We start from the raw sequence: 27,172 nt of genomic DNA on the forward strand, positions 1-27,172 counted from the left end.
GTCTGTTTTCTCGTCTTTTATATAAAATTTACATTAACACAAGTTCAGTTTTCTTTTTTTTAAAAGTTTAAGATATTGAAGACTCAAAACAAAATCTATTCACATGGTACTATCTTTTCTAGTTACTGTTTTTATTGATAGTTACCTTGTTCTCTTTGAAAAATGAAAAATATACCATAAACAATCCTGTCTGATTTTTCAGTTGCAAGGAGATTTTATTCGCTGCAGTGGAAAGTATGACAGCTGATAAAGTTATGACTTTATATATACATATGAAAAACAGCTGTAATAAATATTAGATGATATTGATTTAAAATTATAAATAAAAAATGAAATGATCTCATATGTTAGTGTCATGAAACTAGTTAAGAAGTGATCAAAAATAGCTTCAAGAAACAAAAGTACTTTCTTGATTTTTTTTTTTTTTTAAAAAAAATGTTCAGAAAGCTTTTTACAAAGCTACCATGTTCTAATATCCAAGAGGAACAAAAATATATGTCAAATCTAGAGTCTCATATCCAACATAAAAATTCTAGTTTTAACTAAGCTCAGTTTATTGTTAGTAAAATTAGTAATTTGTGTTACCATCGAGACACAGACAACAATACTTGTAGTTTCAGTTTAAAATGTGTCTAAAAAATGGTGTGATATGACATATTCCGAATGGGGAGAGAGATCCGTATTTCACTCCCTCGAAGCTCCTAATAATAAATATCCCAATTGTACTAAAAAAAAATATCAGTAAATGTTTTGGCGTCACTACAAAAATAAATAAAAATAAAATAAATATTTAGTTTCCAGAAAAAAAAAATACACAAATAATATGTGCCCACCAAATCACCAATAGCCAATACAATACAATACAATACACTGCCACTCTCTCCTCTCTCTTACTCACTCTCCTTCCTCTTCTTCTTCTCTCTCATTTTTCTCTGTTTCAGAGCTCAGATATTTTGGTTGCTGGACGAGATCAGATATGAATTGCCTTCACAACCTTTCAAGGTCTTTTCTTTCTTCATCTTAACTGTCTTCCATTTCTACAACAATACAAATAATAATATTATATACATTTTTATATGTCTTTCGTTGATTCCGGTTTCAGATCACCAGCTTTGCTTCTCCAAAGCCCGACCTGTCATCAAAGGAAGCCTTTTTTTGGCCCCATTAATACTCTGGTATTTCTCATTCTCTTTCTATATATGTCTATAATTCATCCGTATTGTATATACCAGTAATTTTCTTTGTTTTTTTCTGTAGAGAGTGGTCAATACAACTGATCTATCTCGAAGAAGTATGGCTATCAAGGTAAGTCTTTTTTGAATGAGCTAAATAAAAAAAGCGAGTCGAAAGTGATGGCTGGTACTGTTTAATTTTCATTTTTACATGAGTAGGTGTTAGTGGAACTTTTCGCCATTTCTTTTTAGAGAGAAAAGTGGTGTGTATGGAATATGGTATAATACATGTTGCATTTTTCTAATCGCAAATTAAAGAAAAATATATGATGACAAGGTTGTCACTGAAAATGTCTGCTTTTCTATTCCAATCTGATTTATCTATTTTTTCTAATTTATCATTCGTGGTGTGCTTGAAAATCCAAAATGAATTTTGATTAATTATGTATGTAGCGTATTGTGGAAAAGTTTGGATATATCTCTTCCATTTATCTTTTGACTTCATTGTTCTTAGTTCTTGTTAGAATCCCATTCAAGTTTACTAAAAGAGTTCAGCACTACCCATTTGTCGTTTAAAGTATATCAATGGTTGGTTGGAATGAGATATAACATTTATCATACATTTTACTGATTCAGGCTTGGGAATTCTTAAATCGTTGTCTCCTTTTCTTACTATTGTGTTGTGAGTAGGAAATGTATGCCTGTTTTCATTATATTGCATGTGCAGGTATTTTTGTGTGTTGAATTGTAGTTTAGCTATGATTGCTTGATGAAGTAGAAGTTTGATTTTCAGTAAGAAGTATTGATTAAAGCTATTAGTCTCTTTGGGTACCATTTTATATAGAAAGCTTATGGTTTTTCTATAGGCAACTTCTGGTTCCACATCTAGCGCTGAGATAAGTGGCAATGCCAGCGGGGCCGATGTAGAGGAGGTGAAATCTGATACATATAGTCACAACATGACAGAGGCAATGGGTGCTGGTAAGCTCACTTATTCTATGTTGTAGTTTCAATATGAGAAAGCTTAATAGAAAATTTGGTGGTTAGATACTGTCTTTATATGTTGGAAGCTGCATTTAGTGATGCTTCTTGATATGTTTGGCTAAAACCATACTTGTTAATTTAACGCTTTTCTTGAATGACCTATCTGTTTGATCAGCATTTGTATCATCTGCTACCTGTGGTGGCTCAAAAGCTGTTAAATGATCCCTCTCTCCATGCTGTATTTAATTTAGTATGTTAATGTTATTTTGCATCAAGATTAAAAGTTGTTGCTGATTATTACTGTTTTTAAAATGATTTGATGCAGTACTGACTTATAGACACGAATTGGGAATGAACTACAATTTCATTCGTCCAGATTTGATTGTGGGGTCGTGCCTACAGGTGATCTTTTTCAAATATGAACTACAATTTATAACATTATTCCTAAAATGATGATCTAACCCTTTTCCTGAATTACAGACCCCTCATGATGTTGACAAGCTTCGTGCAATTGGAGTCAAAACTATATTTTGCTTGCAACAAAATCCAGATTTAGAGTATCCTAAAAGCATTTGTTATTATTTTATTGAAGTATTGAATGTAATATTGTGTTGTGATCTTTTGGACAACATCGAACAAGCTTTTTATTAGCCATGTTAAAAGTTGATTAGAACAGTAACGGAATAGGTTCCTTACCTTCTACTGGAATTCCAATTATTTTTATTTCAGCCACTAAAATATTGCTATGGATCCTTTACTGCTATCTTCAGATATTTTGGGGTAGATATTGGAGCTATACAAGAGTATGCCAGTACATTTGATGATATTGAGCACTTGCGAGCTGAAATAAGGTTAGTTAGTCAAAGAACTGTCTTTTTTGTTTCTAAAGCATGACTAATTTGTTACTTATCATTGAAATTATAAATTAGTTCTTAGTTCTTAGTTGTATATTGGGTCATCTCTTTTTTTGACTGATCACCACGTACATCCAAAGTAGTTATTTCTGAACTATGTTTGCTGTTTGACTTAGTTGTATCAGTGCATCTTATAGTTTGTTGTATAGAAAAATATTACCTTTTTTTTATTCAAAATATCAGCATTTTGCTGCAAAAATATTAAAAAAAAAATTATCAGCGTTTTTGTGTGCGTGCAAATAATGCATTTCTGTACAGCTAAGAGGATTTTCTAAGATTACATAAGTTCACAAATGATTGGCACTATTTTCGACTATCTGTCTGTTGTTTGATGGCTTTCAGCCTCATTATAACAATAGTATTCACAGATTTTGCACTGTTTTTAGTTTTACCTTCAAGTGGCTTCTGAGTAAAGGAAAAAAACAAAAGGGAACTCTCCTTCTGCTATAAATGATTTCCTATTTGTATTCTTTTGTTTCTTTGGTTTATCTCACAGGCTAATGTTTTATTTATCAGAGACTTTGATGCACATGATTTACGGTTACGGCTGCCAGCTGTTGTCAGCGAATTATACCATGCCGTAAACCGAAATGGAGGTGTGACTTATATACATTGTACTGCGGGAATGGGGCGAGCTCCTGCGACTGCGGTATGCGTTTCAGCTCTTTTAACATGATACTATGTAGTCCTTACAGGCTGTTATGTTGAGTTTACTAATAGGCTCTTTCTTATCACAGTTAGCATATATGTTCTGGGTTCAGGGGTATAAACTAGACGAAGCTGTGAAGTTGCTGCTGGTAACATTCATTTCATTTCATCATTATAACGCATCCTATTTTTTCTCTACTTGGAAATTTGGAAACACTGGAATTACATATGTTATCTTGAAGTGTCTGCAATGCTGAATTTCACTATCCACATAGAATTTCGTAATTGCTAATTTGTTTATAACTGATGCAATATATTGTATTGGAAGAATCCACATAACTGCAATGGATGCATGTAGTATATGAAAAGTAACCATACATATTTTTGGTAATGGCTTAGGAGTAATAATTATGATTAATAGACTTTGAATACTATGTCTATCTTCATTACCTTCTAATGAACTTATAATAATAACTTAATTTAAATTATGGATTGAGTAACTCCAAATGTCAACTAAGTATCTGAGGCAGATAGTTGATTCTCTTGCAGAGCAAACGCCCATGCTTCCCTAAAGTGGATGCTATAAAAAGCGCAACTGCTGATATTGTGAGTTTCTCTCATTTTCTTAACTAAATTTTCAGGACCTCTTATATTATACAGGTTTCCCTGTGTTTGCATTTTGTATTGCTATTCTCCTTGTACAAATTCGTTATGAAGATTTAGTAAAAGAATTAATGTGCATTACGCTAATTCTTATGATTACTAAAAGTGTACGCAGTTTTCTTAGTGGTTGCTGCAGTTTCACATTACTGGTAACTAAAAGTACGTGAACTGCTAAAAATGCAGACCTAAATCACGTGCAACTAACAGGAACAGAAAATAGACTTTTGTCCAAGAAAACTTGTCCTTTATTGGTAGTTGTTCAAGGCAATAGATATGATTTAAGTAATGAGTTTTGACAATTTCAATGATGATATTAATATCTTGTTTGAAAATTGTATAAGACCAAACTTTTAGGAACATCACGTGTGGATACCAAATTTAGGACTGAAATACTAACTCCTCATGTGCAATGATAGGAAACTTTTGAAAAGTGTTATGGAGTTCTCTTGCAGTTTATAATATCTGACAAAGATAGTGGTTTATTTATCTTTCTGTGTGTGTGTGTGCACAAAAAGAAGTTGCTACGAGCTTACACGTGTTATTGCTAAAAGCTTACAGGCCTGAAAAAGAAGCCTGTTACCTTGACATGGAAAGATAACAATTGCTCTACGGTGGAAGTATCTGGACTTGATATTGGATGGGGTCAGGTAATTATTTTGTTCTAGAGACACCCTTTTTGACCTTTGTGCTTATTGTGGAAGTTTGATTTAATGTTGTGCCTGGGGATTGGGGAAATTAGATATAGCTGCCATAAATCTGCATGCCTAAATTGCACACAGTAATGAAAATGGAATGGAACCATGGTTGGAATATTATGTCTTTAAATATTATTCTTCCACTTGTCTTCTGATAATTTTCAGAGAATACCTCTAAACTTTGATGAGGAACAAGGTCTGTGGACTCTAAAGAAGGAACTGTTCGTAAGTAACCTTCCCACTATCTATGTCTAAATTATATCAATTTGCATAATGACCCCTCCCTAGTAAGGCAAAAGTACCTTATTTTACCCTTTATTCAACAGGAAGGTCGATACGAGTATAAGTACATTATCGATGGCGAATGGACAACCAACCAACATGAACAAATCACTACTCCCAACAAGGATGGCCATGTTAACAATTATGTTCAAGTAAGCTCTACACAGTGGTTCTGTGCATGAAAAGCATTGATCTCTTAAAAGGGTTTTCTTGATGTCATGTAGTAACTGGTTCTTAAAAATTGGTGTGCAGGTTTTTGACGATGATTCAAATAGTGCTAGTGCATCCCTACGAACGAGGCTGTTTGAGGATTCTGATCTTACAACAGAGGAAAGAGAGAATATAAAGAAGTTCTTGGAAACTTTTCCTGCTGATGAATAGAATAAATACGAATCTGATCAACCCTGCATCATGTAGAGTACTAATAATTTCAGATCTTCCCATTCACAACATCATCATATTTGCAGTTTTTTTCTTTTTATTTATAACTTTTGGTGGGAAGTAATTAAGAATGTAGATTTTGTATGTAGCATAATTGGAATAAGCATGTTCAACTCCAAAAGGAAAGGAATGATCTCGTAGAATAATATATAATAAAGACCAGTGTTACTAATTTTTGTAGTGCTTGCAACTTTTGTAATGCAAGAAATATCTGAGTAATAAGCTACTTGTTTAAGAAAAGTGAAGTTGGCATACAAAGTGAAGTTCAAATTGATGCCTAGCTTATTATTATACACCTGTTGTAAATGATTTGCTTAGTGATGTTTCTCATTTTCTAACCCTTTTTCTTTTCCCAATTTACAAAGCATCACTTAACCAAATTTACTTTTTGGGTTTGAAGGAAGAATGTGTGAGGTTAGAGGATACTGGTAGTCTGGTAGTCCAATGCTCAATTTCTAATTGTGATGGATTTTCATTATACAGACTAGTTTTCTATTTTTGAAAAAAGAAAAACAATTAAATCACTTGAAATTGAAACAAAATTGCCATTAATCAAAACATTATCAATTCCAAAATGAAACTTTCGACAATCATATTTGGCAGCTAAAAGTTTGTGAAATAAAGATAGGAAGAGCACTCCTGTTCTACCCCTCATCTTACTAGCACCTCTTGGGGCTAAATTTTCAGCCTTAACTCAAAGTGAACAAGGAAGAAAACTTCGATTGTGCACACTTAGTAGACAAAAAGGCAAATTCGACAAAGTTGCCAATGCACATATGGTTGTACATAGTTTCTCTTAGCTCTCCTCATCAACAAGTATGGTTGATTCATTGCCAACACCAACATCAATCAGAGATGCCATTTCATCGTCCAGCAAAATTGGAAAAGGAGAACCCTGAAAATAATAGCAAAATTTACTTTTTTTTTAATTGCATAATTTAGTGTTCTTCTATGATTCACAAGTTAAAAATACTCTTAAGTACCAGAATTTTTAAAATATTTTAAACACCGATAATAGATTATCTTGTTTCTTATCCACACATACCAAACGACAAGTTAAAAAAAAAATAAACACCAAATTCAGAAGCAAATGAATATGTATTTATTAACATTCGGAAAAAGCAGTTATGGTTTGGAGAAAGTGTGAGCGAAAATATACCTCCTCTTGAAGATACAATTTCAGCTTTACAGACTTCAACTTGAAAAAGCTCTCACAAAGGATCTTCAGCTTGCCAACCTAATTTAATCAAATAATTTAGTTTAGCCATTTAGAAAGACTGAGAAGACTCTTCTGTCCAGACAAGCGACTTCCCCTTATAGCCCCTCAAAAAACTCAATAGAACAGAAAAGCAACCAAAATTCAAAACAAGAGGATTGGGGTTAGACCGTTGTGGTGCCTGGTAGCTTTTTTGTAAGTAGGGGCTTCTCTCCAATAGATGCTCCAACACATTTTAGAATGATGGCTGCACAAATGTTAGACTGAATTTAGTATTCATTTTTTAACTGAACAAAACTAATTTTAAATTTAAAAACTCATACATAGAAACCCGGATGCCATTTTCTGAGGGCCTGTGCCCCCACTCGAGGGTTTCTCATCTTCAATTCCATGAAAACTTTTAAGCTCAAGAAACCTGTAATGAAGATCGACCGACATTAAGGATAACATATTAATTCAAAACTAAGAATTCTCATCACTTTTTTGGTGAAGCCTAGTAAAATTCAATCCTCAAACCATGATACTAAAGGAGCTTGAATATCATAGTTTAGGGAAACCAGTGAAAAGACAATGGATCCCTTATTTCACTATGAATTTTTCCAATGGACTAAGGTTCTTGTCGAGGATAAATATGGAAGAAGGTATGGTAACCATTCAAGTCCTAGTTTTGAGTCTTGTAAAAACCTTTATAATGGATTAGATTTGTTGGCCATACCCATGATTTTTCCTTTAGACTTAATATTGGTAGTTTTGATTTACATTTACATCAAGTTTAATATAATCTATTTATGGGATATAGATTGGTATTATTTATCATATTCATCCCCCAGTCTGATACTTCCACCAGAATTTGGTCCTTACACACCCTTTCAAGTTTCAACTATTATCTATACCACAATTATAATCAAGAAAACCATGCAGTTGTCAGACTCTTGCAGGAAAAATACTTCAACAGCAATGTTACCTAGGGTGGAGCCGCTGGATATCTTCTGGACTGCCTTGCATCTTTGACATCACTAAGCGAATATACCTTCATGAAAAATAATTTTGTTCTAAGACAATTAACTGTAAGAAGATTAACACAGATACCATTCAAAACATGTAATTACTTACAAAATCTCAGTGACACAAATTGTTGCATATTAAAACTAAATATCCATAGGAATCAAGAGTGCACATACCACAATTTTGTGACTAATCACCTATGTGTTTAAGACCAAGTAAGCATATCAAATAGCATGGAAATACTACTTTACCAGCTAAACTTCCTAAGCGTTCCTTCAACATTTAAGGGTACACGTTTAGAAACATTTTAGTTATCATTTATTATTAATATTTATGAGCACAACAAGAGGCGTTGACCATGTTTTTCCATGAGCCAAAATAAACAAAAGAAAAACCTAAATAAAGTTCTTCACTTTCTTCATCTAAACCAGCAAGACACATGCCTTCATTTTTATGAGCATAAGCCAGTACCCTGTGGTTGTCAAACTTAAGAGCCAACTCAGGAAATTTTTGTTAGAGAAACCAATACGAACAACTCAGCAGGACAGCATAGAAACTATAATTAAATAAATTCTAGCAGCAATGAGAAATTAATGTAAAAATTCTGCATATTATAGGAGCAGTTAAATACATGAGCAAGCAATAAACTATAAAAACTCATATTTATAGTTAAAGAGATCAACTGAAAGATTAAGTCAAAACAGAAAAACTAACCGAATCTCAGACTCTTTTCTTTCACGAGGCCTAACCTGAAAAGATAGTTTCAGGCCATCAAATTTCTCATATTGCTGAAACAATGTGGCTGTGGAATACATAGAATACTAAATTTTACCTCACTCCCATTCAGAACTTCAACCTTTGCCAAACGCGCAATCAAAACAAACCTTGGTATTCCACCCCTTCCAGGATCAGCTACTGGATTATCAGAGAGCCGTATATCCTTTAATACACAAAATGGGCAATTAAAGGGCCATCAACAACCACATATTGAATGTTATTCAACTAAATATGTTTTGGCTCATCAATAATCTCTTTCTCGAAGTGTCTTGCAAATGTGAAATACAAATTGTTTCAAACATTAAAGGCAAGCATGGTTATTTCAAACTTTGCTAGTCCTCTTGCTGAATGCAGCATCAGTAAGGCTACTATTATTCAAGGTATAAAATTTCCTAGATTTATTTATATTTACTTCTCCTTCCTATTGAAAAATAAAGACCCAAAACATATAATCCTAACAAAACTACAGAATCAACATATACAACATAATAATAGCAGATAGTTTGATTCATATAATGACAAGCACTGGTTGAATTTGCATTCAATAATTGCAACATGTTGAATGCATCTCTCCCTGAAACTAAGTTTTTCTAATAACAAAAATATGAGGGTTCATTTACAAATTCTTACCACTAGTTTTGGAAATAAGTTCAGTGTATCAATTGAAGCCAGATCTTCAAGATTGTTGTTTCCTACAGCATTGAATAGCTAAGATATGCATTACAATAACGAAGATAATAAACGGCAAAATACAAGTCAGTATCAAATAAACAGAAAATTTACCGAGAAGAAGGCAACGCAAATTTTGAAATGGCTTGTCAGTTTGTTCATCTAACATATCATGATCTGGGTACGAGATGCAGCTCAAATTGTTCTTGTTCAAATGAAGCTGCTCCAAGCTACATGCAGGAACCACAACGTAAAAGATGTCAAGAAAAATCAGCAACAATACAAGAATTAGTGAGAAAACTACCATAGAAAATTTAAAGAGTTTATCCATTCTATTTTTTTGTTTATCAGTAGACTTTGAAATTTATTTTTCAATAGCAAATGACTAAAGAATAGAAACTTGTTATAATCAACTGTTATACTCTTTCTTTTTTATCAGTAGCCTTTGAACCAGACTCATAAACTTCCTATTGTTCAATGGCATAAGGAGTCAAGAACAGAAATTTGTTTCAACCTTCTCAGCAGCGAAAGTTTTATAATTTCTTTCCAATCAGCTATACTATTGTCTTCCAAATTCAGAAGCCGCAGAGAATCAAATCCCTGAACTGTAAAGGATGCAGGAGGCTGGAAGACAAAAGACAAATAGAGAAGAAAAGCTTTGCAGTCAAAATTCAGGATGCTTTAGAAATTTGAGCAAAAAAAAAAAAAGGAACCAAAGAAATATTCAGGAAGAACCAAGACAAAAAAAGAAACTTTTTTTCTGTTAAAATGAATTACTAGTTTTGAAATCACCAAGTAGCATGTTTTGGATTCCATGCAATGGTAAATGTTACTGATATCCTTGTGAGAGTACTTTTATACTTCTTTCATATTGTACACAAACACCAACATGCTAAAGGTTCTATTGACGAGAATAATTTCAGTTTAATAAATGTTGTATTTGGATCTTAAGGGTCTAGCTTTCACATTATCAGAGTTACTTCTTTTTTTTTCTTTCTTAAAAAATATCCCATTCATCTGAGGTTCTAATGTAAAGTTAATATATTCACAAAGCCATAACATTGAATGGCAAAAAAAGTTGTAATGTTTAGTTTCAAGATAACAATAACATGCGTTAATCTAGATAAACAAATGCCAATGATACTTTTTATTTTTATTATTTATAATATGAAAGAATATTGATCAGGAAGAATGTAAGATGCATACATCTATTGTGCTTATGCTATTTCCCATTAGATGCAACTCTTCAATTGCTGGCAGTGAAGTTTTTAAAATTTCAACCTGCAACATTAAGTAACATTAATTAGTAAGAAGATAACATAAACAGGGAAAATTCGTAACAAAAAAAATATATGTAGCAAATAAATAGAAGAAAATAAGGGAAAAAAGCTTTGCAAGAAAAGACTGTAATTTTGCAGAGTTCAAGAGAAAGAAAAAAAATGATTAGGTTGAGAGCTGTCAGAATTCAGCTTATATTAAAAACATTATTAATATTTGTTTGGTAAAACAAGAGGTGCTTTGGCCTTTCTTATCAAGTCCAAGCACAGTTGTTTAGCCACTCCAGACTCTGTTCCCTCTCCACACTAATTTGCTAAGAGTCCTCGAGAAGCCAAAAATAAAAGGCGAAATCTAGTAGAAAGAATACCTTTGTCCAGTTTACACCTGTATGATTCAGAACTAAAATGCGTATGTTTTTTAATTGTGGCAGCTCAACAATGTCTGGCGCCATTAAATTGTAGGACAAATTGAGGGCTTGAAGCATTGGTAACTCTTTACAGATAGTGCCAACATCCTGCAAGAAAATATCAATTCAGATTTGGAGAACAGTTAATCAATTCCAATCAATGATGTATAAAGTTGGAGAATAACCAATGCAATATAAGCAAAGAATAGTTTTGTGAAATCGCAAAGAAATGTAAACACTCAAGTGAGGATGAAAACAAGACAAAATGAGTGAGGTCCACAACCAGTTTGATAAAACTAACAGAAAAAATGCTAAATGGTAGCACATTCAGAAAACATAAATGCTAAGAACACCAAACTTTTATGATATGAGATTGATGGGGGAACCATATACTAAATCTGTGAAGTAAAATGAAGGAGTTACTAAAGGACCAATTGACTTTATAGTCCCTATTGTTCTTAGAAGGATTGAACAAAAATGAAAAGGAATCTTTTTTAATATGGCAACAGTGATCAAGTTTTAAGAAAAGAAAACTACTAGTCTACAAATTTGACAAAATCCTTTTCTTATGTATCTATTACATAGGCAAGGTGAAAAAGCTAAATCCCTGCTGCCATTTTTTCTTCTTTTCTACTACTTTTTCACCACTTAAATTAGTGATCAAAATTACCAATATGCTACATCATGGAAGCAGGTATTCTAATAACTTTAGATGAATTTTCTGTTTAAAAAAAATGTATTCAAGAAATCCCTAAAAGCAATTGTGCAGACTGTAGATAACCTTACAATGAATTTAATTATAAAAACCCTGCCTTTTTATTTTTATATTTCTAAAAAAGCAATAGTAAATTATGATATAAAAATTACTATTTTGTAGGGCAGAAATGTAAGTTCAAATGAGTACAGCAATTTGAGAAATATTTTAAGAGGCACTGAGTACATGCAAAACAAGAATATTTATAAAAGAAAGATTAACATGGTAATTTCAGTACAGACCTTCCAGTCTGATAGCAGATTTCCAGTCAAATCAAGCTCCTTTAAATCTGCAAAAACAGCAATACAGATTTATTGAATGGCATTGGGCACATTAAAGAGTATAGCAAAACAAAGCACACATAAAAACACCGTGACTCCATAAAGCCATCATCAGATTCTAGAAATCTCCTTCCATGCAAACAGGTACAAAAGGCCAAAGTTCAAATTTTAAATCGAAGAGAGATGCAAGAAATACAAAGAACCTTATTTTCTGTGGCTTTTGAAAAAAAAAAAAGTATCTATATAAGCCTACTCTAAAGGATCATCATGAAGATACAGCTCAAACAACATAAAACATTGTTTATTAGTAAGTTGCAAGAATTTTGAAAGGACAATTCCACAATCAGAACAAAAAATTTCGGTCTGACTACAAAAAAGAACAAAACACAAAATTAGGTAGAATGGAGGGGAATAAGGCAGTATGTATAAAGATAACTATTCCAAACACTTTCTTGTAAGATAAGCTTTACAAAATCCAAAAGAACTTCTCAGCCAAAAATCAGGACTAGCAACTATATTGTATATACTTAAACCAATGCTTAAACTTGTGAACAACAAATAAAATACCATCACATTTCAACTTATTGCTGAATTGAATAGTCATCCATAAGTTCCTACTCAAGGAAATCCATCAAAATGTAAATCGAAATTCTCAATAAAAAAAGTATTTTTCTTTCCAACTTACTTGGCAGGAGACTACCAGTATCACCAGAGAATCCAGGTGAGCTAACACCCAAGAAAGAAAGCGATGCTCCAGTCAGCTCCTCGAATCGACTTAGTTTATCTTGAATTTTTTCTTTACCAAGTAGCTGAATAGAAACCCGTTTATTACTCGCTGAAAGAACATACATTTCATCTGCAATATCACCAACGACAAAGCACAAAATTGAGAGACCGTTTAACTAGTTTTCTTAATTTTACTCAGATTCCAACATTACTTACTATCATCAACCCAAACGTTTTCTACGGTCGGCTACGTCCAAATTATCATAAGGAAACTAATAACTCGAAATCAGAACTGGCATTGCTAAAAATAATATAACACATTACACACATGTCCTCGACAACCAAATAAGCAATGGAAAATGATAACACATACATACATACAATACATACATACAATACATACATACATACCTTCTTCTTCTTCAGTCGTTTCACCTTGGTATCTGAGCCGGAGAGCTTCAATCAACGAAATGCCGGAACTCAGATTATGGGTCCGAAAAAAAGAGCCGGATCGTTCAGACTTGGCCTGGAAATATCGGACCCCATTGATGGAACCATCGTGCTTGGCGTCCTCACTGTCCCAGTCCACTCCGACCCAGCTGCCGGAATAGCCTTGGACGGGTCCAAGGTACCGCACCGTTCCGATTCGCCAGGGATCTCCAGCTGAGTGAACTCGCTGGCCGAGCCTGAACTCGTTCTCTTGCATCCTCTGCTCTGTTCTGTGCTTGCCTCAGTTGTCACTTGTCGGTTGTCAGTACCATAATTTTTTCTACTGAATATAACTTGCCTTTTTTTCTTTCCATATTCTCATGACCATTCTACGGGGCACTAATGTCTTGCACCTATGAGGTGTACCTTTATAATATAATATATATGTATATATTTTTTTTTGAAAAAAATAAAATATAAACTTCATTAAAATTATCATTCTAAATACAAAATGGCAGAAGGTCAGCCAGAACATTATCTTCAAAATTGCTACGATCAGAGTAGAATCGAGAGCGTCTAGAATCGAGAGCGTCTAGCCACAAAATGTGTCACTCAATTTGCTGATCGTTTAATAAAACGTAAACTAGTATTAGGTGAAGAAGACAATAAAATTTTACAATCATTAGTAATCAAACCAAAGACAGAAGACATTTGTTGTTTACTAAAAATTGCTTGAACAGTGAGTAAACTGTCAGTTTCCACCTCGATCGTGCTCCACCCTTTGGCTTTTAGCCAACTAAGGGCCTCCTTAACCCCTAAAGCCTCAACAACCTCAGCCTTGTAATTCCCATGGTAATATTTGGTAATATTCCCATGCTAATTAGTAATTTTTTTCCACTACACTTTGATATGTACCAAATCGTGTCCTTTAATTTTTTTGGTCATTAAAAATTCTCCTGAACTATTAAGATTGTTAAATTTAAATATTTTTGTCTAATTTCATTCAATTTTACTGTTTTAGTGATTGTTTATGTACTAAATCATGCTCCTCAGACTTTGATATCTACAAAATCATGCTCCTCAAATTTTTATATGTACTAAATCATGCTCCTTAAACTTTCATCCATGTTAAAATTTTTTTACTAAAATTAAACAAAAGTCCTTAAATCTAACAATCTCAATAGTTCAGGAGAATTTTTAACGCACAAAAAAATTCAAAAGGTATGATTTGATAAAAAAAATTACTAATTAGCCTATAATCTTTATTAAAAGTAAAATAAGTGATCTGAATTTCAACATTATACCTCACAATATTAGACACTACGGTGTCCTTTAACATTTTTTTTTTTATATTATGTTACCACTTTTTATTTAATTAAATTAAAATAATATCTCCAAATTCAAGTACATAGGACATCCTTTATTGCATAATAAACTTTTCAGAATTGCTAATGATGCCTAATATTTAATATTTAACCTCCTCAAATGTTATATAATTTAATATCAACTTCTATGGAGTGTTCTTAATCAATCATAAGATATCTTGTTACTACGTATCATTAATACCAAATAGAAATAGCAATGATCTTAAATTATAATTTTAGTCCATAATTTTATTATAAAAACTCGTACCACTTATTTGTTAAAAAAACAAGGTTTAAGCTGACTGAATGATCGTTTCAAAGAAAACAAAAAAGGCTGACTGTATGATAATCCAAGCTACGAGTGATATTAACTCCAATAAAAATCCAAGCCCTTTTCAACACCACAGCACTATAATTCAAATATTTTTCAGAATACAACACATTAGAGATAATTCAAAGCCAGATCTAGAAAGCTTACTATATGGACGACTTTCTTGATGATTTACATCTTTTCTAATTCGAGTTTGTAAAACAAATGCCATTGCCACATAAAACTTATAATCTCTCTTTTGGGAAAAGTAAAACAAAACTCTTCTTGTTTAGTATCCAATATGTGTAAGCTAATATTGAAAACTGCAAAGATTTTCCTCTCCTTGGAAGAAAATCAATTTTTACAGTATTAATCACCTTTATATCAACCAAAACTGCTTTTGAATTTTCTAAACAAAAGACAAAAAGAAAAACAACATATACATCAATAAAAGAATACATATACTCACTAAACTGATTGTTCTGAATAGTAGAAAAAATATATTTTTCAAGTGCTGGTGAACTCCTCAAGAATCTTCTGCTACCCACTCTTCCATTTGTGATGGCAATCAATGAATACTTCAAATGGTGGCGAGCAGCAATTGCTGCGAAGCTTCCCTCTCCGCTCTCATTAAGTATGTATATTCAGCAAGAAGAAGAAAAATCTGTCAATATGGACTACGTTGAGGCTGTTAGAAAGAATTAATCTAAACCCTGAAGTCACTTAAATAGTCCTGAGTAGAAAAAGATAGATTTCAGTGACTGTTAATAGAATTCAGGTCTTCAACTTTGCCTTAGTCTCAAGTGATGATGAAACAGAATTTGACCATCTTAGTTACCTGTAAGCTATCTATCCTCCAAGTGACTTCTGCTTGTATCCATATTTCATCCTTTCAAATAATTTCTCTCTTGTTTTTCTTTTCTTGTCCATCTTTAACCTATACCTTTGTTCTCTTTCTCTTTCGTATATACCTTGCCAATGCACCTCCCCAGTTAATGGCCATAACCACATCTCACTAGGACGATCACCATCATCGGCAGCCTCTGCTAAATCTTCATCCATTCTTTTTAACAAAGAAATATTGAAGTATTTTGCCCACATATGTCCTTGGCGTAGCTCAACTGGGTGTTGCTCTTGCAATGACCCCGAGTGGGGATCTATTAAAACCATTTTCCTTCCACTATGATAAGCCCAAACATTGACAAGAACTTCCAGGATCCGACAGTAACAATGCTTTTTCTGTTCATTGTATATAACAATAGACGAATGTTAAACTAGAACAGGAATGAGCCAGGAACATAAAACTAAATGCCTGCATGACATACCTCAATGTCTGAAGAGCCCAGCATACAAATATTTCTTTTGCTAACATTGGTGTGTAAGGCATCAAGAGAATCAGCAAACATTCTGCAGTTCATTTATGATATGTCAATTTAACTCCATTCAAATTCAGCAACAAGCTTCAGTATCACTGAATAAAGAAGAAAAAATCCCTGTAAAAATAAAAATAGCAAGCTTGAGCCTCAGAATCATACCGAGAAAACATAACAAACTCCAGGAATGATGGGGTCGGCATAACCCAGCTATGCAGAGCAGACCAGTGACCACCATCTTCAGGCATGGGAGGAAGAGCTTCAATATGTGATGGCAAGCCATACATATGTCGAAATGCATCTTCAAAAGCATTTCTGAAGCATTTTTAAGCAAAGAAAAGTTTCATTCACAGCCCAAAATTATCAGAACATTAATTAAATTGTTCCTGATGCAGGCACTAAAGTAGCACAGTTACTCGCTCATTACTCTTTTATACAAATACTTAAAGACAAACCAAACGTCAAAATACATACCTGCAGTATCCCCCATTCAAGATGTCACACATGGACCAAAACGTAAGTGCATTTTGAAACCCTTCATTCATGTCCATACGTGCCCAAAAATATATCACATCTCCTCTAGTGTTCTCTTGTATTGTTTCCTCCAAAACTTTTTCAGCTTCTGTAGACAATGAAACCTGCTTTCTCAAAAATGAAAAGGAAACTGTAAACATTTATTTCAAGAATGAAAAAAGAAATATTACAGCAGCATTTATTGTAACGAAAAATAAAGATGACATTATCAGGTTCAGCAGCATCTTTGTGGCATAATTGAAAAGTTTCTAATACTTACCAGAAAAAATAGACGGAATAAATTAAGGGAATTCCATAAAAGTCAAAAGTAAAATTCATTAAATAAATTAAATACCTTCCTACCAGCAGCATGCCATGATTGAAACCCAATCCAAGGTCTCCCATGAATGTTATCCACCTTTTTTGCAATAGCAAACATTCCTCCAATTTCACAAAGAATGTCCCTATAATAGGTTTCATTTAAAATAGGAAGCCTAGCAACAGCGTTTACATCATCTGATCTCAATCTCTGTGCTCTGGTAGACTGCCACATACATCGTAGGATAATTTCAATAAGTAGTGTAACAACAAACTTCTAGTGCAAATTTCAATACTTATGACTTAATCTAACTTGAAAAGTTCTGATAAGGGTGAGAAGACAAAAGACACGCCTATAAGAACTCAATTATGCAAGTACAATATAACACATATAAACACATTACAAAAAAAAAATCCACAAATGAGTGCTTGTCACTTGTAACTTCTCTGACTTCTCAGTGGTAATTTTGCATTTTTAATCTACATTTTTCTGTAAGAAAGAGTGTATTATAAATATCAAGAACGAAATTTACAAGAAAGAGGGGTACAGGGTATCCGCAAGAAACAAACCAAAGCAAAAAGAGCAAAAAAGGGGTCAGCCACTGTTAAATAAAATGATTCTTGAAATAAAGCCTTGTAAGTAGTAATTTTATGTTTTAGATCCCCTCTCTCTAGCTAAACCAATCTATAGATTAGAATTCCATAATGTTTTTAAGTTCCTTTAACTTTAACATACAATTAGATTGTACAAAAATACAAGGAAAGTAAAAAAGTTGACATGGATATGAACAAAATTAACATATATATTAAATATATAATTATATATAAAGTACTCACAAGACTTACTAACATAAATATTAAATATATAATTATACATAAAGTACTCACAAGACTTAGTCCACGGTACAACGAACCATGGTGCAAAAATGGCCAGGCTGCAACCCCACTGTATATTTCATAAATGCAGACTGGCTGACCTGTCCTCTCAAGTTCTCCCTCATCCCTCTCATTGATCTCAAACTTAAGCTTTTCAGATTTTCGAGCATTCCGATATATCTCATCCCATATACCAGAGTTTCTATCCATCCTTTCTTCAAGCTGCGGATAAGGACAAAATATTTCATAGTAAAGTAAAAGACTGAAAAGTGGTGGAATCGGGAAAGAATTATAGTAAACCAAAAACTACAAGAGTAAAAACAATAGCATACCTCCTCTGTTTCCAACCTCTCATATTCTTCAGAGGTCTCTATTTCCTCTAGAACATCCCAGTCAAGTTGATGTGGGATATCTTGTTCCATATTTCCAGTCCCATCTTCTGAGATGTTCTTGACATTAGCAGAATTTATCAGCTCTCTTTCAATGGCATAAACAACGCTCAAGTTTTGAAGCAAAAATCCACCCTCGTCATATTTTAGATTTTCACCATATTTCAAATCAATTTCCTTCTGAAACAACTCCCATTCCCATACCCTAGAATGAAGCTGAGACACCGGACCTGGCAGGAAAGAATCAGAAGGGAAATTGAGCACATTCTCTAGAAGTCGTGCATAACCCAGTATACATTCTGATGCCAGCATGTTCTTTGCAAGGCGCCTGCCAGAGGAGGCAACTGTCTGAGCAAATCTCGAAAGTTTTCCATTTGAAATAAGGAGTGAGAAAGCCCTCATTAAAGCATCTGGATTATGCTTTGAAAAGAATATCCCGTGAACTCCATCAACTACCTGCAATTTAGAAGGTCCTTTAAAAACTAAATAAAAATTATAGAAAATTCCCTAATCTTGTCAATCATGGTATCTATTTTTCTTAAATTAAAAACAGTAAAAATATATTGATAATAAAACTCACATGTTTCTTCAAGACAGGTAAATCAGGTGCTACAACTGGAATTTCAAAAGTCAGAGCTTGAAGAAGCAATGGTGGAAAACCTTGAACTTGTTGGGAGGAATCATAAAGAACAATGTCAGCCATTAACAGCACACTCTTCACGTCACTGTTCAATCCAAAATGCCTCAAAGAACCATCCTGAAGTCCTAGACGTGCAGCAACTTCCTAAATAAAGGTTCAATCAATAAATCAATGTATCCCCCAGAGCAAGGACTAGAAACTTCTGTCAATTGTCAATTCAACACACCAGAAGACAAATATCTAATTGCAATGTTCATAAAGAGTATTATCCATCCTCTGATCCTTTTTCATCACCAAACTGCCTTTTCTTTTTTATCTTTATAAGAAAACAAACAATTATTGACAAAATAAACATTACACTGGGGAATGAGCGATGCCATTAAAATTTAAAGTTTTTTAAAGTTAAAATAAAATAAAATTAATAATCTCAACAATTCAAAAAGCTATTTAAAAAAGGTTCTCTCAAAAAAATATTGTGAAGCTTACTTGCCACTGCCAGGTTTGCATAAATTTAACATAAAACTTATCTCACTGATCCACCATTCAAATCATCCTAGAGCATTATTCAGCAAACATAATAGGTCAAAAAAAAATCTAAAAAAGCTTATTTACAAGGTACGTTACAGAAAAACTACATGAGGCAAAATTTGTATGCTCATCTATGCAATAATTTCTAAGGAACTAATTTTCACCAAGCAATGTACATGTATTTCTTGGGACATCAGAGCTTTTCCTAGTCATTACTATTGACCATTTGAAAAGAGAAGAAAGAATCAAGCATTTTAGAACTGATGCAAGATAATTTAAAACTAATAAGAGAAAAGAATTTTATCTTTAATGCAGATTATAGAAATAATTACCTGTAAGAAGTCATCATATCCATCGGTGGAATTACCACATAAAAAAACAAACTTAAATGACCCCCCTGGATCTTTCCTTCTAGTATACTTTATTAGCAAAGGTCCTATTGTATGCATTGCCACAGCATAATCCCATGATAGCTCATTGTAAAAAGTGGAACTTCCAACTACAAGAACCAACAAATCATCATTGCTAAATCCATTATTCTTTCTTAACTGAATTTTGGATTGGGTCTTAATGTAGCGTTCTGCAGCCCAAACATCTAGTGGAGATCCGGGAATGACAAGGAAGTTTCCAGAGTCGAGCACACTATATAACATCTGATTAGGGATGCAGGAAGCAATTAAATTTAAGAAAAGTAATACAAATAAGTACTGGAACAACGAGCAACATAACATTTAAAAAAAAGAAAGCAGATCTACCGGCAGACTGAAATCTGGAAACACAATAACATTAGCTCTGCTAAAAGCACTTCTCCAGTAAGAAATTAGGTGCATCCAACCCATTTCCTCATACATCGAAAGACGCTTTGCAAGGGTATCTTCTTGAATTATCCATATCAAAGGTACTGAACAGAAAGGTTCCTGCATAAGGCTGCAAATATAAAACTTAACGATCACTGAATCTTCAAATAAAACAAACTTAATATTGATGATTGTCGCAAAGTACATATTTGGTCATTATAAGCTCGTCTCATTCCTACCTCTTAACTATCAATGTAAGTCATGATAAATTCCTAAACTAATTCACTGAAAGAATATCCATCCCTCTCCCTTTTTCCTCTCAAATATGAAAATAATATTTAAGATAAATAGCTCACGTACTAAAGAAATTTTTCGCCTAAAATATTAAATAAAAGGAAATGCAAAATATGAAATGTAACAAGATCCGTCAACAAGGACATCAAGAAGAACTAACCAGTCGGTTGAAAGGAAATAAAAAAAAAGCTATTCTACCTAAAATGTAAACGTCAAGGAAGCTACAAAAATCTATCAAACCAACCCACCTTGAAATAGCCCCTTTTGCTTCAAGCGAATCAACAATAACACCTTCAAAGCTACAGAGAAATGAAAATAAAATACCAATGATCAGTCTATGCAAACAAAGAAACAGAGAAGACCCTCTCTAGAATTGAAGCTTCCCTGATTGACCAAATGATAGATGTTTTCAAGCCACAACAGTGAAGTTGGGAAACCCAGAAGCAATAAATAAATAACTTCATCAAAAATAAAAAACACAATGATAGAGTAGAGGAAAACATACATTGACCAATCAATGTGTCCATAACTCTCAGAACCTACAATTGAAATCTGGCCTCCAAGTTGCTCCCATATTGACCGTGCATTTCCATCCTCTACAGCAAAGATCTGTCAAAAAGCCATTATAAAGAGACACAAGCTTTCAAACCAAATTGAAACACTGTATATTAAAGAACTCCTTGGCCCCCTTTTTTTATTATAATATCTAATAAGAAAATAGATCGCTTCTACTACAGCATCATGCCATACCATTTATATACAATCATTGAAACATTTTTTTCTCAGCAAACGAGCAATATTTACAATAGCAATTATAAAAGATAAATAATTAAAAGATGAAATGTGTAAAACCTCACCTTAAGCACATAACCAAGCTTTTGCATGCTCTTTAACACAGTTATTAACAGCAGGGATTGTGGATTTTTCTTCATGTTTCCTAATATCTGTCATTCAACAAAATGAATCCCAATTTAATACAATGTGAAACACACACACACACACACACACACACACACACACATCAAATCCCCATTTCTGCAGGATACAAAAAATGATGTGGATATCAAAAGTTAGGAATCTAAGCTAAATTTTATACTCATGAAAGTACATTAAAATTATAATTTAACCATGATCATACGCTAAAGCTATAATGTAATACCTCGATAACATAGATCACTATTGGATAATAATATTGCAGATATCATAATACATAGATAAAAGAAGAGCAGACCAAGGAGGGAAGGTTCATGATCATAGCCTTCTCCCTGTTCAAATTTCCATAAACCATTGAAAGCTCTATCTACACATATTTTCAAATGCTGAAGGACTCAAGTATGGATTCCAGGATCCAGCGGGACCTTTTTATGTATGTCCACGTTTGCAATTTCTAAACTGTCTCTTTCATCAAAAAAATAAAGCTGAACACAGACAAATGCAACGGTGATGTACTAGGAAACAATACTTTGAAGTATCAAACTTGCCTCTCTCATCGAAATAAAAAGGAACTTCTTCCTGAGCTAAAACCCTTGTTTAGCACTGAGGCTGGCTCAGTACTCAGTAGTGAGGAGGGGTAACGTAGAATTGAACATGATATTTCTGATTTGTGAATTATAACAAGTGTGCCAGCTATACTTATAATATAAGAAAATATGCTTAATCACAGTAGTCATTCCCTGCTTCAAACTATCAATTAATAACCATAACTCATATCTAACTTCATAAGAAGTAGTACTGGTCCGGACTCCATGGAGAAATTTCGGAAATGGAATCCAGAAATCTAAAACCCGACTTCAGGAGAAAAAGAAAAAAAAAAACTCCCACCGGAAGCAATGGAATGCCCCTAACGATTAAGAAAACTTCAAATAAGATACAGAGAAGCCATATCTTTCCCCCTCTACCAAGAGAAAAAGAGACAGAAGAGTCATTTCAATTGCACATAAGCATTCAGTACAGTTGCCAAGCCTTTAGTTTATACAACAAGTCCCAATTCACTCCCATCACTAGAATGACGATCAATTATCAACAAAACAAGTATCAAACACTTCCATAAACCAAAATTCAAATTTATAAACACTAACATGACCACATATTAAGAAACGAATTTAGATCTTCATTCAGAAACTAAAGCAAAGTCAAGTAACAGTTTAACACTCACAAGAGCAAGTCTAGGCGCCCGAACAGCAATCCTCGGCTCATTCCGCAAATGATCGAGACCATTCCCCTCAGCGAGTCCACGTACTATTTTCCCAGGCACGAACCTGAGCGTACTTCCGAGCTTCAAACCATCTCTCAACAATCTCCCCCTATCACTTCCTTGCCTAAACACCGACGTGATCGAGCTCTGCAACACCATGGACGCCATTGCAAACAAGAATACAGCGAAGATTATCACCAAATAAAACGTCGACTTCCCTTTGAAAGGAAACAACGACATAAAACCTTTACGATTGAAACGACTGGGATGCGATCGGACACCCCGCAACAACAACGACGAAGGGCGATCCGGCAATGTCTTGCCTCGATCTCGCTGGTGGATAGGATTAGGGTTCCGCTTGAAAAGAAAGCTAGAACCAATCGAGTGAGAACCAATATCATTACCAGCACCGGAGACGGAAACGGTGTTGACATTACCGTCGTAACCATCTGGAGGAGGAGGAGACGAATTTCGGCCCATTGGCAGACTTGATTGGTTTCTGGTTCTCTTTTCCCGGCGAAAGGGACGGAAAAGCTATCCTCAGGTGTGGGTGTGTGAAGAGATGGCAATGTGAACAGTGAGAGCTGGCATTGGAGAGGAGAGAAGGTTATGCCTCTCACTTCGTCTCTCTTCTCTTTTCTCTTCTGTCGTCACTGAAAAACGAGTTTTCCTTTTCTCTCTCTCGCTTTTTTTATTATTATTTATTTTACAACAAATTTTGAACCATTTGAATTGAATTTTCACTCCAACAAATAATTTTTATTTTAATTGATCCCTTCCAAACAAAATAATGATAATAATTGGTAATTTAATGAAGAGCATTTATTATTCATTAATTTTCTTGTTGGTAGAGTAATAATGAAGTATTAAATTTAAGGAATATAAAATGTACGTGCCCGCAGATTTAGCATGATACTACTAATCCATATCTACATATTTAGACAAATGATAAAAACAATGATATCTTTACTGAAGTAGAGGGTTTGGGGAGTAGACTAACATCAAAGGTTCACATTTAAGATTTTTTAGATTTATTAAATACTTCTTAGTATAGTGTTGAAAACAAAAATGAAAAGTAACCTTAAAATAATGTGGAAAACAAAAATGAATTTACTTGGACAAGGTACGGATTACAAAACAAGTCCTATCTTAACAACTGCATCTAATATCAATATATCAAAACACACTTTCATTGAACTAAAACTATTAAACTGTACAAAGAGTACAAAATTGTTCCACCATCAGCTAACATGACTTCAATGACAACTAGCTAGAGGTCTGGATATTTCAATACTGTCTGAAAGTAAGATTTAGCCGGCCCTGCCTGAGATTAGTTTCCTCCAATAGAGTTTGCGGGGCGGAATCTTTCTTAATAGAAGCCACGCCATGAAAAACATTTCTAGATTCTCCACCAAATATCAAAACATCTCCTGATTCCAGAGTGACAGTGTCTACCTTGCCATCCCTTTCATCACTGTACGCGAATTCTGCTGAATCTCCAATGGAAAAGGAGACAACGGGCAATCCCTTTTTGATACTTTGAGGAGATTCATCACGATCCTGCACAGAAGGCATCGTCGCGAGATGCATATACAGTATATTTTAGAGTTTATAAAAAGCCTGTGATAATCAATTTCAAGAGAAAATAATATAAATATTAGTAAAAAGTGTGATTAGAGGAACCTGATGAAGACCAAGTCGCCCATTAGCTGAATAAAAGTTTACCAGACAAATGTCTGGTTTCATATTGGGAAGAATGCCTTGAGCATTCGCAAGCACAACTTTCCCTTCTTCGCATATAAGGACGTGAGAATCCTTGATTGCTTTCTCAACCAATTGATAAAACTCATCAGGAATTAAAGGTGGTTTTGCACCATCTGTTGGCCGGATATCACCATATTGGCTAGACTCCGGGTCCCAATTTTTGCCAAGACACATCATATTTAAATGCAGTTTTGCTCCATCACGGTAACCAGGTTGGTAGAAACCTCCAGGGCCTAATCCCAAGTCACGGCATCGCTTCACTATTTTCACCTAAACACATAAGAAACAGTAACACCATAGAAGTAATTAACGAAGGTAAGAAAAATCCGTGGTCATAAAAAAGATGTCACACATTATTACGAGGTAGACTTTATGTTAGTAATCAAATAAATCAAGGGATAGAGGTCCCTCCAGAAGCTATCTTGTAAGAAATAGAGTAAATAAAGCAACACCTGTTCGCTAAGTGAAATGAAGTTCTTGAGCAAAACCATTCCAGGCCTTCTCACAAATCCACTTTTACTATCCGTCTGTTTCACTTGACTCCGCCTCTCTCGATTCATTGCAAATAGAGAAGGTTTTAACTTAGAAGAACTGGTGGCTTTAGGCGGGCATATATCAAAAGCACCAGAGACAGATGAGGGCTCTGAATTCTCAGGCTTCTTATCACTTGCTAGAGGTTTGGGACCCTTCAATGATGAAGTTCCAACCTTGCCACAATTTACAGAAGGCGTAAGGTCCGGGGAAGAAATATTTAACTCGTTTGATTTCACACTATCATTTGTCAAATTCACTATAGATTGTGCAATCTGAGTTCCTTTATGACTTAAGGCAGCAGAGCAGCTTGGAGGAGAATTCTCCTTAGGGGCCATATCAGAATGAGAAAAAGACTTATCCTGTTCTGGAGTACCAGTCTTTGGCTCAATTGGACTTGATCTTGCCTGATCTTTAGCAACATGGATAAACTTATCTTTACTTCCACTTGATGGAGAAAATAATGGAGGACTATTCTCCTTGGGGGCCATATCAGAATGAAACAAAGACTTATCTTGTTCCGTAGTACCAGTCATTGGATCAATTGGACTTGATCTTGCCTGATCTTTAGCAACATAGACAAATTTATCTTTACGTCCACTTGAAGGAGAAAATAATAGAGGACTATTCTCCTTGAGGGCCATATCAGAATGAAACAATGACTTATCTTGCTCCGGAGTACAGGTCATTGGCTCAATTGGACTTGATCTTGCCTGATCTTTAGCAACATAGACAAATTTATCTTTCCTTCGACTTGAAGGATAAAATATTAGAGGACTATTCTCCTTGGGGGCCATATCAGAATGAAACAAAGACTTATCTTGCTCCAGAGTACCAGTAATTGGCTCAATTAGAGTTGATCTTGCCTGATCTTTAGCAACATAGACAAATTTATCTTTACTTCTACTTGAAGGAGAAACTAATACAGGACAATTCTCCTTGGGGACCACATCAGTATGAATCAAACACTTATCTTGTTCCAGAGTACCAGCCTTTGGCTCGACTGGACTTGATCTTGATTGATCTTTAGCAACATACATAAACTTGCCTTTACCTCCACTTGAAGACGCTCTTGATCCCTGCATTCAACGATAAACAACAAAATATAAAAGTGACATTATAATTGGGTTTCTGAATTTGGTTCAGAAACAAGAGCTTTTAAATGCTACATTGAACGGAAGTATGATTCTCCTTATTGTGGAAAAAAAGAATATTATATTGTTCATATTTCCATTTCACATGTAGAGTAAAAGCCCACCAGAAGACTTAAAACAGAAAATTTAAAAATTTAATGATTAAATTAGAAACCCTAATCATTTCTCATCTAAAAGAACAAAAAGATTTCGGAGGTTTTTGACACAAAGCCAAATTTAATGTGAATGTTCAAACCCTAGAAAAGTAGAGTGAACCCAAGTTTCAGACTTTTGACAATTCAAATACTAAAAAAGTAAAAGAAGCAGAAGCACATGGTTTAAACTCACATGAGGACGATGAGTACGACCGGCGGAGGCACCATCCGGAGAGGGATTGGTTTGGGGGTTTCGTCGACCACGACCGCGATTCATGATCCTGAAGAAGAAGAGGAAAGCCCGAAGGCAAGCAGGAGATAAATTTGGCGGGAGAAGATCAAGTGTTACAAATTTACGAGTTGCGAGTTTACGAGCGGAATCAAGTTTTGAGTTTGGGTCTACCTTTTCTTTTTCTTTTCTTTGCGGCAGAACACAATAAGACTAGTAACTCGCTACTGCAAATATTAACTTTCCCTTCGCTGTGCTGCGTCTTCTTCTTCTATACTTTTCTTAGCTTTATACTTTAGTACAAAGGTGATGTTTAGTACATCGATACAGGGAATTTTGAAAGACCAAAATTATTAATAAAATTAGCGGTAATAGTTTCACACTTTAATGTTTTTAAGTCTTTTTTTTTTTTTTGTCGGTTTTT

The 27,172-nt window shown here is 34.1% G+C and overlaps 4 protein-coding genes across 6 annotated transcripts; 1 reads left to right on the top strand and 3 right to left on the bottom strand.

The window, feature by feature from the left end:
* The first annotated feature begins 659 nt into the window (after nucleotides 1–659).
* LOC115706043 (phosphoglucan phosphatase DSP4, amyloplastic) lies at nucleotides 660–5,975 on the top strand. The gene is made up of 14 exons (XM_030633545.2): nucleotides 660–1,002; nucleotides 1,103–1,175; nucleotides 1,258–1,305; nucleotides 2,039–2,153; nucleotides 2,482–2,558; nucleotides 2,637–2,713; nucleotides 2,927–3,007; nucleotides 3,587–3,719; nucleotides 3,808–3,867; nucleotides 4,268–4,324; nucleotides 4,933–5,028; nucleotides 5,242–5,301; nucleotides 5,403–5,510; nucleotides 5,611–5,975. The coding sequence occupies exons 1-14, from the start codon at nucleotides 977–979 to the stop codon at nucleotides 5,737–5,739; spliced, it is 1,140 nt and encodes a 379-aa protein (XP_030489405.2). The 5' UTR covers nucleotides 660–976; the 3' UTR covers nucleotides 5,740–5,975.
* Nucleotides 5,976–6,320: 345 nt separating this feature from the next.
* On the bottom strand, nucleotides 6,321–13,757 carry LOC115706042 (tubulin-folding cofactor E). Its single transcript, XM_030633544.2, has 15 exons — nucleotides 13,323–13,757; nucleotides 12,871–13,041; nucleotides 12,147–12,193; nucleotides 11,112–11,258; nucleotides 10,673–10,747; nucleotides 9,981–10,090; nucleotides 9,581–9,696; nucleotides 9,428–9,489; nucleotides 8,853–8,960; nucleotides 8,735–8,769; nucleotides 7,980–8,045; nucleotides 7,339–7,430; nucleotides 7,186–7,262; nucleotides 6,959–7,036; nucleotides 6,321–6,694 (listed from the first exon to the last, which is right to left on the bottom strand). Exons 1-15 carry the CDS (start codon nucleotides 13,615–13,617, stop codon nucleotides 6,596–6,598), a joined length of 1,578 nt encoding a protein of 525 aa, XP_030489404.2. The 5' UTR covers nucleotides 13,618–13,757; the 3' UTR covers nucleotides 6,321–6,595.
* Nucleotides 13,758–15,153: 1,396 nt separating this feature from the next.
* Nucleotides 15,154–23,882, bottom strand: LOC115706041 (uncharacterized). 2 transcript variants are annotated; one of them, XM_030633543.2, is made up of 15 exons: nucleotides 22,898–23,713; nucleotides 21,600–21,686; nucleotides 21,248–21,351; nucleotides 20,991–21,041; nucleotides 20,407–20,578; nucleotides 19,984–20,304; nucleotides 19,064–19,267; nucleotides 18,427–18,939; nucleotides 18,107–18,316; nucleotides 17,256–17,444; nucleotides 16,862–17,025; nucleotides 16,550–16,702; nucleotides 16,340–16,421; nucleotides 15,853–16,253; nucleotides 15,154–15,747 (listed from the first exon to the last, which is right to left on the bottom strand). In XM_030633543.2, exons 1-14 carry the CDS (start codon nucleotides 23,414–23,416, stop codon nucleotides 15,864–15,866), a joined length of 3,159 nt encoding a protein of 1,052 aa, XP_030489403.2. In that variant the 5' UTR covers nucleotides 23,417–23,713; the 3' UTR covers nucleotides 15,154–15,747; nucleotides 15,853–15,863. The 2 variants fall into 2 exon arrangements, with proteins under 2 accessions (XP_030489403.2, XP_030489402.2); XM_030633542.2 differs by having other exon boundaries at nucleotides 15,154–16,253; nucleotides 22,898–23,882.
* Nucleotides 23,883–24,023: 141 nt separating this feature from the next.
* LOC115706242 (uncharacterized) lies at nucleotides 24,024–27,107 on the bottom strand. 2 transcript variants are annotated; one of them, XM_030633826.2, is made up of 5 exons: nucleotides 26,923–27,107; nucleotides 26,713–26,800; nucleotides 25,153–26,310; nucleotides 24,620–24,970; nucleotides 24,024–24,496 (listed from the first exon to the last, which is right to left on the bottom strand). In XM_030633826.2, the coding sequence occupies exons 2-5, from the start codon at nucleotides 26,794–26,796 to the stop codon at nucleotides 24,224–24,226; spliced, it is 1,866 nt and encodes a 621-aa protein (XP_030489686.2). In that variant the 5' UTR covers nucleotides 26,797–26,800; nucleotides 26,923–27,107; the 3' UTR covers nucleotides 24,024–24,223. The 2 variants fall into 2 exon arrangements, with proteins under 2 accessions (XP_030489686.2, XP_030489684.2); XM_030633824.2 differs by having other exon boundaries at nucleotides 26,713–27,070.
* Nucleotides 27,108–27,172: the final 65 nt, after the last annotated feature.

The sequence above is a fragment of the Cannabis sativa genome, chromosome 1 (assembly GCF_029168945.1).
Source record: "Cannabis sativa cultivar Pink pepper isolate KNU-18-1 chromosome 1, ASM2916894v1, whole genome shotgun sequence".
NCBI classification, from domain to species: domain Eukaryota; kingdom Viridiplantae; phylum Streptophyta; class Magnoliopsida; order Rosales; family Cannabaceae; genus Cannabis; species Cannabis sativa.

Coding starts and splice junctions, on each gene's coding strand:
- LOC115706043 (XM_030633545.2), top strand. CDS start 977: ATGAATTGCCTTCACAACCTTTCAAG. Junction 1,176..1,257: donor TTGGCCCCATTAATACTCTG/GTATTTCTCATT, acceptor TTTTTTCTGTAG/AGAGTGGTCAATACAACTGA. Junction 2,714..2,926: donor CAACAAAATCCAGATTTAGA/GTATCCTAAAAG, acceptor TGCTATCTTCAG/ATATTTTGGGGTAGATATTG.
- LOC115706042 (XM_030633544.2), bottom strand. CDS start 13,617: ATGCAAGAGAACGAGTTCAGGCTCGGCCAGCGAGTTCACTCAGCTGGA. Junction 11,259..12,146: donor ATCTGCTATCAGACTGGAAG/GTCTGTACTGAA, acceptor ATTTTCTTGCAG/GATGTTGGCACTATCTGTAA. Junction 7,037..7,185: donor AGCTACCAGGCACCACAACG/GTCTAACCCCAA, acceptor TGATTAAATTAG/GTTGGCAAGCTGAAGATCCT.
- LOC115706041 (XM_030633542.2), bottom strand. CDS start 23,416: ATGGGCCGAAATTCGTCTCCTCCTCCTCCAGATGGTTACGACGGTAAT. Junction 21,042..21,247: donor GGACACATTGATTGGTCAAT/GTATGTTTTCCT, acceptor ATTTCTCTGTAG/CTTTGAAGGTGTTATTGTTG. Junction 17,445..18,106: donor TGTACCGTGGACTAAGTCTT/GTGAGTACTTTA, acceptor TGTATGTGGCAG/TCTACCAGAGCACAGAGATT.
- LOC115706242 (XM_030633826.2), bottom strand. CDS start 26,796: ATGAATCGCGGTCGTGGTCGACGAAACCCCCAAACCAATCCCTCTCCG. Junction 24,971..25,152: donor TCATTTCACTTAGCGAACAG/GTGTTGCTTTAT, acceptor TTATGTGTTTAG/GTGAAAATAGTGAAGCGATG. Junction 24,497..24,619: donor GGCGACTTGGTCTTCATCAG/GTTCCTCTAATC, acceptor CCTTCTGTGCAG/GATCGTGATGAATCTCCTCA.